We start from the raw sequence: 11,915 nt of genomic DNA on the forward strand, positions 1-11,915 counted from the left end.
GAAGTGGTCCGGTGTTAACTACAAGTTTAAATATTGAGAGAAGAATTGGGCACCCAGCCAGCTAGTAATAGCGGGTAAGAGCATCCAGAAAGGGATCAGAGAATAAGCATCCGCAACTAGGAAGTACTGCTACGTATAAGTAATTGTAAGACTCGCCATCCCCGGCAGGGAAAATAAAAGAGGTGCCCCAGTAGCTCTAGTCGCCCCCGAGCAGAAGACGAATATGATATTGAAAACGATTGTTGGTATAGCCCACATTTGTGGGTAGTCGATTGCTCAAGTTTATTATTAGGAAGATTCTAAAGCAATGAATATAAATTAATTGTGGGGGAAGGACAAGGAAAAACTTGCAGAGAGGTTATAAACTGGAAGAGGAAGTTGCGAGACCAATTTCAAAGCTTATGATAATAATGTTGAAGAACGACATAGTCTCAGAACAAAGTCTCAATGATGGTGTTTGCGGACGGATCTCAACTGCCTGCTCATGGTGGAGGAGGGGTGATTAAGGTAATTAATTATTTCAGTGCGCACGCAAGGGAGTAGTCAGATAAACTCCTGGAAGGGTACGTACTGTTGACCCGACCGCCGCTCTCCTCTTCTCCCCCCGCGCGTCTTATCGACATTATCGATAGGATGGATAAGTAAGCGTTGGGTGATGCGGAGGGGTAAAGTGGCACTGATGAAGTCATCCGGGACTTCTCTCAACTGGTACGGGAGCCCTCAGTCGCGGGTCTTGTATTCCTGCCTTACCGTCTACCACGCTAAAAAATATATTACACGTTACGGGACTATTCCAATGAACGGGTTCTGGAAATCCTAATTGCGCCTTGACATGCGGTGAGAGCAGCCTGGCTAAGTTTTTTCGAGGGAAGATAAATGGAAAGATGGTAATGAGTCTAGGTAGAAGTGGTAGAGATATAGTGGCTTACAATGTCTCTCTGATTTGATTCTTTCCTTTCTTATTATTTTCTTCATTTCTGTTATTATTCTTTATTCTTCCCTCTCTCTGTTTAGATCGCATCTTGCATCAACTGGCCTGAAACCGGCCTGAGATGGAAAGAACTGCAAGAGGCGGGGCGCCGAAAGGTTGAAAATTACCGGTATGTATCGTATGATCCCCAAGGAATCTTGGGGTTACGCGTGACGCTCCCGGAGCTAAGCCTAAACCAGTCTGCCGTCAACAACAAACGACGCGACCTGCGCGTGCAAAGAGAAACATCGAGTCCTGCCCTGGGGATTTTGAGGAGCGAAAGACGAAGGAGTTGACCAACTTGGCCGGGTACCTGAACCATCCTTGTCCTGGTCAGGTCCTCCCTCTTTCTCTACCACTACCTTTCTCCCTCCAACTAACCGCTCGCTCACTAACCACCGATTAACAACGTTGGCCTTCTCTTGCACTCTGCAATTTTTTTTTGAGATACCCAAAAGTTTTTGTTCCCTTCCTTCCTACGCTTGCTTACCATCCACATCTGTCCCTCTTCTACCCTTCTCCCCACCCAGACTTATTATCATCATCATCGAACGACTATCAGCCTTCCCCTCCAAAGTTAACTCGCGAACTTTCCTCCCCATAACGGTAACTTTTCGGACGATTGATTCATCATTATTGAAAGGCTGGCTCTGCATACCGCAACTTCTCCGTCCTATTGCCAGCCCCTCCCCTTCATCGGATTATCCATCCTTCCACCTCATCCTCATCCCTTCCTTCGTCTCGCCTTCTTCGACTTCGCGTGGCTATTTGATTCTTTTTTTGGGGGCCCTCGAAATCGCCACCCCTTGCGCCCACGGTCCTCTCTGCAGCAGAAGCGCAGTCATCCAGGTTTTAAAGGAAGAAAGGGAGACGGAAGGGAGGTGAATCTTGCTGCTGTGGTTCCCTTCTCATCAAATCAGAATCAATCCTCTCACGTCCTGCGCTGCAACTCGCCTGCCTCTTTCTCGCGCATCGCTTGCAGCTGGTCGCACTGTCTTGGAATTCTTGTCGCGTCCGTCCTCGTTCCTGTCGCTCCTGCATCTTCGCGTCGCGCCTGCTTGTTTTGACGTCTGCTATCAACCTGAAACATTCCATAGAGATCTATTTCGTCTCAAGCGCAGCGACGTACTGCGCAGGCCTTCAAGGACATTGTGTGCGTGGTCTGCGTGTCTGATTCTGACGCGTGGCCCCGTGCCTGAGATCGCGAAGGAGGCTGATTGTTTTCCTTCAACCACACCTACGACCATCGGCATACGCACGGAGGAGTTGCTCTTCTTTGGGGGTGTATGGAGGCTTCTACAAGCGCTCTCGAAGCCCCCGCGGTCTCGACCTAAGCTGCTGATGTTCATTCATTTGTCGTGTCGCATCGAAAACACATATCACGCAGACCCAACCACTGGTGCAGCGCCTTACCTCTCAAACATTCCACTACAAACAATATTCGCGTTGATAACTGGCTAAGCCGGGGCAGAGCGCACCGCCACAGGATAATTCCCGAGGCTGTTGGCTGTTGTGAAAGTCTGTCACGACTCGGAGAGTCTGGAAAGCCTGCCTTGGTCGTCTATCTGTGACTTGGCAAAAGCACACTTTGCTGACCATCCCAGACTCTGTCTGGCCTGCTTCCAAATCATACGTGAAACACTCAGAGGTCTGGTTCCTCAATCTGACAATCATATACAACCATTATGGTAGCAACTTTCTCGCCGCACCGCGATGCGGGTGGCACATTGCACCTGCCATCTCATAGTGGTATTCACCATATGGACGCTAATACGGCCATTCGACAACTACGCCGGTCATTATCGCGCTCGCCTTCCAAGAACTCGAACTTTTCACTGCTGGCACCTCGACATCATTCCCCGTCGAAGACAGCTCCTTTCATCTCCTCACCTCTGTCACCTTCCCGGCGATCCGCACAGAGCAACTTTGTACTCTTCCCTAGTTCATCTCATCAATCACCATTCGCCGTACCTTATCCCCCAAGCGCCAAAATAACGAGGCCTATCATGCGTCGCGTGCGCACATCCCCGAGAAGTCCCGTCAAACGCGCTTTGAATATCTCCACAGATCACGGAAATGCGAAGCCTGCACAATCAACACCAACAACGCCGGGTGTGGAGAATTCCCCCACTACCCCTGGGCTCGTTCTTCCGTCTCTGGACAACACCGCAGTCGATGCACATCCTAGTGACACACCCATATGTTTAGAATCTACACTGGCACCTCGGCAAACGCATTCCCGCATCGAGAAGCGACGGAGCGGGACATTTGCATCGTACGCTGCCGTCAGTCCACTGAAACGTAGTGACGGAATCATGAATCTGGACCGGGCATCTCGCGGTAGCCCTTCCGCAAAAAGACGCAGCGTTCAGGCCACGAGTCTGTCGAGCGAGTTTAGCATCTTTGATAATGAAGATGTTTCCCAGATTGAAGATCCTGCGGCCGAATCGTCCCCCGAGTCCACGACGCCGCCCTTCCCAACCAATGCCACTCCATTCAGCCCTTTCGCTACAATTCCTAAACGATCGTCATCTCTTCGGAGATCTACCGTTCAGCAGCGACAGAGCGATCGCTCACTAAATCCTGTGCGGTCCCGCATGTCTCTGGATAACAATCTTTTCCAACCTCATCGAGAGAGTCCCTTTGCCTCTCGAACTGTGTCTGGCAGCTCGCTGTTCTCATCAACAGGAGGCATTGCGACACAAGCTCGTCCTGCTGCCCATCCGCTTTCAAGGACCATCACGCAATCTTCATCTGGTTCCAGCTTGGTTGACGACTCTCCGACCCATGAACCCATCCACAAGACCGACCGTCCAAGGGGAGTCTTTGATTTTTCCAAGTCCCTTCCTGCGGGAAGCGCGCGGCCTGTGCCATTACGACATCTCACTCGGGAGGATTCGACATCGTCCATGGACTCGTTTGCAACGCCGGAGAATTACAAGCTAGTCAAACCTCTTCCGGCTGCTTTCATGTCCACGGGTCTCATCTCAAAAAAGAATCGCAATGCAGAAGACCCTCAGAGTGGTCTCGGATTCAGCAAGAACATGCCAGACACCCCTTGTAAACGGCCGACCAATCTTTTTCCTGGTTCGAAATTGCAGCCGGAACGACCTTCGGACATGTCAGCCTCAGCCCGTCAGTCAGAGATGGCACCGCCCTCACCGTTCAATCCACCTACTGATCGGCCCAGACCGGGCCCATTTGCACGGGGCATGGGGATCTTCGGGACCTCTTTCAACAAACCTGAGGCATCTCGTCGAGGTAGTTTCGCGAGCGTCGACGGTGATGACTTGTTTGCGTCTCAATCGCCCTCTAGCCGCCATAACATTCAATCTTTCTGTGAAACAGATCTTCCCCCGACACCTACAAAGCAAAGCTTCTTTCCTTCTCGAACCTATCCTCCTCCCATCTCACAGATCGCATCCCTGGAAAGGCTTGCGGAAGCTAAAGCAGTGAGCTCAAGCCCACTACACGACCGATTCCAGCGGGGATCCCCTCACACCCCGCAAGATCATCTGTTTCCTGACCCGAGCGGGCTATCAATTTCCAACGAGCAGCATTTGACCAGACTCGACTTCAGTTCTTCTAACCTTCCAGCGACCCCCACCGGTCCTCGTGATTCGTTTCATCAGTCAGGCAAGCGCCCTAGCCTTCCGTTGGCTGGCTACCATGTACCAGATGTGGATCCGAGTCTGACTTCACGTTTTGAACGAGTGGAACTGGTCGGTACAGGAGAATTCTCCCAGGTCTATCGAGTCGCGGAACCCCTGGACATGCCAATATCGTCCTCACGCTCGGATGGCACACATACTCCTAAAGCACTCACCGAGCAAGTTTGGGCTGTAAAAAAATCAAAACAGCCATACTCTGGGCTTAAGGATCGTGAACGTCGCATTCGTGAAGTGGACATACTCAAATCTCTCACCAATTCGGATTATATCATCTCCTTCATGGACAGTTGGGAGGATAACGGTCACCTCTATATCCAAACAGAGTTTTGCGAAGAAGGTAGCTTGGATGTGTTCCTTGCTCAAGTTGGATTGAAGGCACGATTAGATGACTTCCGCATCTGGAAGATCTTATTGGAGCTGTCAACGGTGCGTTCGGATTCCTGTGCTTCGCAGACGATAGAAAGCTAGGAAAAGCACTAACGAGTACGACAGGGCTTGAACCACATCCATGAAATGGGCTTCATTCATTTAGACCTGAAGCCTGCAAATATCCTGATCACCTTCGAGGGAGTATTGAAGATCGCTGATTTTGGCATGGCAGCACGTTGGCCAGCGGAGGATGGCATCGAAGGTGAAGGTGATCGTGAATATATAGGCCCCGAAATACTGATGGGTCGCTTTGACAAGCCGGCAGACATCTTTTCTTTGGGCTTGATTATGTTCGAAATCGCTGGAAATGTTGAATTGCCCGACAATGGGCTTTCGTGGCAGAAGCTGCGGAACGGCGACATGAGTGACATCCCCAGCTTAACATTCAGTTTCGAGACAAGCATCTTCCGTGATGCGTCCGGCAACCCCATCTTAGAGGAACCATCGTTTGAGGAACTATGTGCATCCGACTTTGGGGATGACGATTTTGGAATGGACAGCTTCCTCGGGGGCCGCAAACCTAGTGATCAAAACGCGGTTCCTCTTGTACGATCGGGCGAACTTGTTGACCCTCCTGACTTCATGGTCGACGCCAGCCATGAACAAGCTTTGGACAAGATTGTGCGGTGGATGATCTCACCGGAACCGTTTGATCGACCAACGGCGGAGCAAGTTCTTGAGACCTACGGCGTTCAGTTCGTTGCCGGCCGACGTCGCGCTGGAGCCACCGTCTACGAAGGCAACTGGGGCCCTGCTGATGAGGCCCTCGTTGAAGACGCAGAAATGATCGACGTTTGATCAGTACAACTTGACATATCTAATGCATTTCGACGGAGTTGGTGCTTTTCTTTACAATACCATCTAATGACGGCGTTCTATGTGAGATTCCGAACTATCAATCTTAATGTCCAGTTGACTGTCTCGATTACCATGCCGGGATCGAGATTCCCATTCGACCATCTCATTTGAACCGGATATGACCGGGCTCATTGCGCGGTGGTTGTCCACTCATTTTCGTTTTGCAAATTTCTTTTGTTTATGAGTCAGTTAATTAACGAGACTCCTGGCTTCTTTTATATATTGCGTCCCTCCCTTCCATTCTATCCCTTTTACTCTTATTCTGTTCGCCTTGTACCTGTTCTTCTGCATGATTGGGCTTCTGCAGTTCGTGATGACTGAAGTGACATATGACGATGATCCGCTCTCTTTTGCGTTTACGTCCTGCGTTTTAAGCGAGGATGTATATCATACACTATGTGGCAGGCCTATGGCTTGCCTGATTTCCTACTTTCCGTTCTCTTTGCCTCAAACTACCTTTGCCGTCTTCTTTAATGGATTTCCTGGTTGCGGAAACCCGGACGGACTGATATGGTCACTATTTCCTCCGTGTACTTTAGGCGTTTGATGAAATTCCCTTATCCCTACATGTCTATGTAACCAATATCCCTTGTCTGTACTATGCGCCCTCTCTTCAGCGTTGCTTTCGATCCACTGTCAATTTCTCAACCCACTTCTTATGGATGTCGCTATGTGTTCTAGGCAGACAGGAAACTGCCGTATTTAGTCGAACAAAGTAATTTTGATGACACCTCAGCTTCTGGCAAGGTCGATTGGTATCGTTTGAAGATGAGACCCAACATGTTCGTAGCGTGGCATATCAGCCCTTGTGGATCATAAAGTTAGTACCTGTTACAGTGCTGCTTGAGCAAGTCGGGGGGTTCGCCACCGGCCGCCGACGCCGATGTCAAGCTTGGCTCTCTGCATCCTCCCACCACCCGTCCTCACCGCTCTCGCTGCCGCATTTGCATTCTCATCGGCTGCCCGTCGCCTCACTACGTGGTCTGTATCTTTATTCTTACCGTATGCGACTACTTTACTTTTCTTTTCTTTTCTTTTATTTCTCTCTCTTTTATTCAGAAGACTTTGGTGCTGGCGCGCGTACATGCTAGAGCTCTAGTGCAAGATTTCACGTTGGTTTCACATGGACAGCTAATACTCCAGAAACCACGGCCGATTTATCCCTTGCGCCTTGACCTTAGATTCTCCGTTTGCCATACGTCATGGACCACAAGACATTCGTGTCGGACTCCCTATTACGCCTGACAAATGCATCAGATCCTACTGTGGTAGACTACGTACTCGCAACCGCGATCTCGGCAAAATCTGCCACCGAACTACATGACAAGCTTCTACCTTTCCTAGACGGCAGTTCCGATGGTGTCGGATCATTCTGCACAGAGCTTTACCGGCGAGTTGGCACAGGCGCGACGGTTGAATCCAGCGGGAACAGCAGTAATGCAACGAGCAAGGATCGTGTGAGCGCCGCACCGAAGAAAAAGTATCGGCTACTGGACATGGAGGATGATAGTTCCGATATACGAGGATCGCTGGGCCCCTTGAACGTCGAGGCTGAAAGTGATCAACGGAGACGCGACGAGAAAGGCAGAATTAGTGACCGGGTTGGTAAGGAGGCTGGAGCTCGCAGTCGCCGGGAAGTAGACCAGACCCGGAAGCGTGACCGCAGCCGGGAGGAAAGGTTAAGAGACCGAGAACGTCCACGAACCAAAAAGCTGCGACAGCGTGTGGACGATTTTGATGCTCGCTGGGGTGACGAAGAGATTCCAGAAGAGGAACTTTATGGTGGTGATGAGCAAGTCAGCGATTTGGAAGAGTCACCTTCCAAGCGGATCCAGCTGCACGATGGATCTGCATCCCCACGGTCTAATGTGTCTGCTGATCTGGATCCCGAGGAGAAGAAGGAGTTGGAGCGGAAACGAGACCTCGAGGAGCGGGATGAGTTCGCCAAACGATTGGCCAAAAAAGATGATAGCAAATCGAAGAAGATAGTGGAAGACCGGACCAGAGCGGGCGAGGCTGCCCGACGACGAGCTTTAGCTGACGACGCTTCTGCCCGGGAAGCAGTGATGCCTGAAATTCGGTTGCGATCGCGACAAGAGTATCTCAAAAAACGAGAGACGGAACGCTTGGCTTTACTGCGTCGACAAGTCGCGGAGGAGACAGCAGAGCTACGTGATAATCCTACCTTGACACGACGGGAAAAGGAGGAGTTTGCTCGAAACCGAGAAGTTCTGCGGATTGCCGAGGAACGGCTCAAGATCGACGATTACCGGGATGGCTACATTATGCCGGAGGACTACATCACGGAAAAGGGCAAAATTGACCGGAAGAAAAAGGAAGACGCGCTATACAAGCGGTATGTGGACCGTGACGAGCACGGTCAGGAGCGCTTCATCACAGAACATGAAGAGTGGGAGCTAGAGCAGACGGCCAAGGCCAAGGCCCAAATCAACCGTGCAGAATTCGTAGATGAAGGAGACTACGAGTATGTGTTCGACGACTCACAAAAAATCAATTTCATCATGGACGCGAAGATGGAGGGTACACGAAAGCCCATGACGCAAGAGCAGCGGAGGCTTCAGGAGCAGCTAGACGCCGCAGAGAAAAAAATACAGTCAATGGAGGAAACGCGCAAGAGCCTGCCTATCTATCAATTCCGAGATCAAATCATTCAGGCGGTGCACGATCACCAGGTGCTAATCATCGTGGGAGAGACCGGTTCCGGTAAAACAACGCAAATCCCCCAGTACCTCCACGAAGCTGGCTTTACCAAGGGTGGCATGAAGGTTGGATGCACGCAGCCTCGTAGAGTCGCCGCAATGAGTGTGGCGTCGCGTGTGGCCGATGAAATGGGGGTGAAGTTGGGCAACGAGGTTGGATACGCTATCCGGTTCGAAGACAATACAAGTGACAAGACCGTACTTAAGTACATGACTGACGGGATGCTGTTGCGAGAGCTTCTCACGGAGCCTGATTTGGGTCAGTACTCGGCGCTGATGATCGACGAAGCTCACGAGCGAACTGTACCAACGGATATCGCCTGCGGCCTTTTGAAAGACATCGCGAAGGCGCGGCCGGATCTGAAGCTTTTAATTTCCTCTGCGACGATGGATGCGCAAAAGTTCCAGCAGTATTTTGATGACGCGCCCATATTCAATATTCCGGGTCGCCGGTACCCCGTGGATATCCACTACACTTCCCAGCCGGAGGCCAACTACCTGGCTGCGGCTATCACGACCGTCTTCCAAATCCACATTACCCAGGGCACAGGTGATATCCTTGTTTTCCTGACCGGCCAAGAGGAGATTGAGGCGGCCGAACAGAGCCTTCAGGAGACTGCGCGAAAATTAGGGAATAAGATCCCGGAAATGATCATTTGTCCGATCTATGCCAACTTACCATCTGAGCTGCAGACCAAGATCTTCGAGCCTACACCACCCAAGGCACGGAAAGTGGTGCTGGCAACGAACATTGCCGAGACCAGTCTTACCATTGATGGAATCGTTTACGTGATTGACCCGGGCTTTGTGAAAGAAAATGTCTTCAATCCACGCACGGGTATGGAAAGCCTGGTGGTGACACCATGCTCGCGGGCTTCTGCCAACCAAAGGGCTGGGCGCGCTGGACGTGTCGGTCCAGGCAAATGCTTTAGATTATACACAAAGTGGGCTTACCATAACGAGCTTGAAGAAAGCACGACACCGGAAATCCAGCGGACGAACCTAAACAGCGTTATCCTGATGCTGAAGTCGCTCGGGATTGACCAGTTGCTTGAATTCGACTTCATGGACCCGCCACCGGCGGAAACGATCATTCGCGCCTTGGAGCAACTGTACGCTCTGGGGGCGCTGAACGACCGCGGCGAGCTGACGAAGATTGGTAGGCAAATGGCCGAATTTCCGACCGACCCTATGCTAGCCAAAGCGATCCTCGCCGCGGACAAGTACGGCTGTGTAGAAGAGGTCCTGTCGATTGTGTCAATGTTGGGTGAGGCCAGCGCCTTATTCTTCCGACCCAAGGACAAGAAGATTCACGCGGATAGCGCCCGCAACCGATTCACGATTAAAGATGGTGGCGACCACCTTACCCTGCTCAATATTTGGAACCAATGGGTCGACTCAGACTTCAGCTACGTGTGGGCAAAGGAGAACTTCTTGCAGCAGCGCAGTTTGACGCGCGCCCGTGATGTTCGTGATCAGCTTGCCAAGCTCTGTGATCGGGTCGAGGTGACGGTTAGCACCTGCGGGTCGAACAACCTGGTGCCGATTCAGAAGGCCATCACTGCCGGATTCTTCCCTAATGCGGCGCGACTCCAACGCGGTGGGGATAGTTATCGCACCGTGAAGAACGGACAGACAGTGTACCTGCATCCGTCGAGCACGTTGTTTGAGGTGAACCCACGGTGGGTGATCTACTTTGAGCTGGTCTTGACGAGCAAGGAGTATATGCGCAGCAACATGCCTCTGCAAGCCGAATGGCTGGTGGAAGTCGCTCCGCACTATTACAAAAAGAAGGACCTGGAGACCTTAGGATTGGAGAAGAAGATGAAGGGACAGGGGGCCGCTGGAGAAAAGAGCCGGGACTAGATGAGGCAAAGGACGCCAGGGCTCTTGTGTGGACTCAGATGATTGTGCATGGATGCATGTAATATATGTCATTATATGTGGGTTTGTTTGAATGATTACCATATGTACATGTCAGGTTGTGTTGTTGGAAATGACAACTTAAATCATTTCTACTACGAATATCAGCAGACCTCGGGTCAAAGATAGTCCGAAGAATATGTATGTGTAAGTCAACTTGGAAGTAAGTGAGTGCCGCCCCGGGGAACCCAAGCAGCCAAGCAGCCAACCAGCAACCCTGCATTGCAATCCCAGGTTGCTAATTATCTACGTAGGTACCTTACCTTACTAGTACCTAACTTATACCGTCTCAGTAATCAATCAGTCTCTGTCGGAAGGAGAAGCCGGAGACCAGTCGGGCAGTCCCAGCCAGATTCCATTGCTGGACCTCGGCATGTTCCACTTTGACACTTGCACTCCCCGCGTTTCCACTTACTTAGTTTCCCCATTTCATCATCCACATCCTTTTGACTTCCTGTTTTCACTCCTCCTGAAATAACAATTAATACTATCCAACTCCCGCTCTCCCACTCACTTACACAAAAGAAAGCCAGACCTACATACCTACATCCACACATAGCTTACACATACACACCGAAAGAGAAAATGTCTCAATTCTTCACCCCCACTGATGTCGCTGCGCACAATACCCCGGACAAGGGTCTCTACATCATCATCGACAACACCGTTTTCGATGTCACCAACTTCGTGGATGAACACCCTGGTGGCGCGAAGATTCTGAAGCGCGTGGCAGGCAAGGACGCTACAAAGCAGTTCTGGAAGGTTCGTTTTCTTTCATCCTCGATGGTTTTTGCCAGCCAGCCACCCATCCCTTCCTCCAAAAGCGAGCCTGGGTGCCGTGTCGGGATCAGGTTTCCGTTCTTGTCCCCGAGCCCGGTTCTCTCTCACACGCGCGCAACAACTTGTTCCTCTTCCCGGCTCGTGTTGCTTCTTGTCCCTTCTCGTTTCGTTTCTTTCGTTTAATGCGACTCTGAGTTTACAACCGGGGCTGACTGGTCCTCTTCCGCGGGTCCCTTAGTATCACAACGAGGGTGTGCTGAAGAAGTATACGCCCAAGCTGAAGGTCGGAGAGATCAAGGAAGCCGCCAAATTGTGATACCGAAGCTAACTGCGGATAACGATTCGAACCCATACTTGTCTCTAAATTTGTCCTGTTTTTCTTTCCGCGGCTCTTCCCCTGGACCCCCAACGGAGGGTCCGTGTGGTTCCCTATGTCTCGATTGCTCGCTCCCGTGCATAGAACAAAAAAAGAGCATATACACATATACAGACAGAGAAACCGAACTCGTCTGCAGACACTGCAGCATGTGTCAATGGATACTGAGCTAGAGAGAAGGATGAGGG

At 51.1% G+C, this 11,915-nt stretch overlaps 3 protein-coding genes across 3 annotated transcripts; all 3 read left to right on the plus strand.

The window, feature by feature from the left end:
* Positions 1-2,655: 2,655 nt before the first annotated feature.
* Positions 2,656-5,868, plus strand: ASPACDRAFT_22798 (tyrosine protein kinase SWE1; the record flags this gene model as incomplete). Its single annotated transcript, XM_020199150.1, has 2 exons — positions 2,656-5,067; positions 5,134-5,868. 2 exons carry the CDS (start codon positions 2,656-2,658, stop codon positions 5,866-5,868), a joined length of 3,147 nt encoding a protein of 1,048 aa, XP_020059686.1.
* A 993-nt stretch (positions 5,869-6,861) lies between these two features.
* On the plus strand, positions 6,862-10,704 carry ASPACDRAFT_111021 (putative mRNA splicing factor RNA helicase (Cdc28)). Its single transcript, XM_020195514.1, has one exon. The coding sequence runs from the start codon at positions 7,131-7,133 to the stop codon at positions 10,512-10,514; it is 3,384 nt and encodes a 1,127-aa protein (XP_020059687.1). The 5' UTR covers positions 6,862-7,130; the 3' UTR covers positions 10,515-10,704.
* Positions 10,705-11,156: 452 nt separating this feature from the next.
* On the plus strand, positions 11,157-11,667 carry ASPACDRAFT_1862591 (cytochrome b5-like heme/steroid binding domain-containing protein; the record flags this gene model as incomplete). Its single annotated transcript, XM_020197797.1, has 2 exons — positions 11,157-11,333; positions 11,590-11,667. The coding sequence occupies 2 exons, from the start codon at positions 11,157-11,159 to the stop codon at positions 11,665-11,667; spliced, it is 255 nt and encodes an 84-aa protein (XP_020059688.1).
* Positions 11,668-11,915: the final 248 nt, after the last annotated feature.

Source organism: Aspergillus aculeatus (assembly GCF_001890905.1).
Source record: "Aspergillus aculeatus ATCC 16872 unplaced genomic scaffold ASPACscaffold_2, whole genome shotgun sequence".
Taxonomy (NCBI): domain Eukaryota; kingdom Fungi; phylum Ascomycota; class Eurotiomycetes; order Eurotiales; family Aspergillaceae; genus Aspergillus; species Aspergillus aculeatus.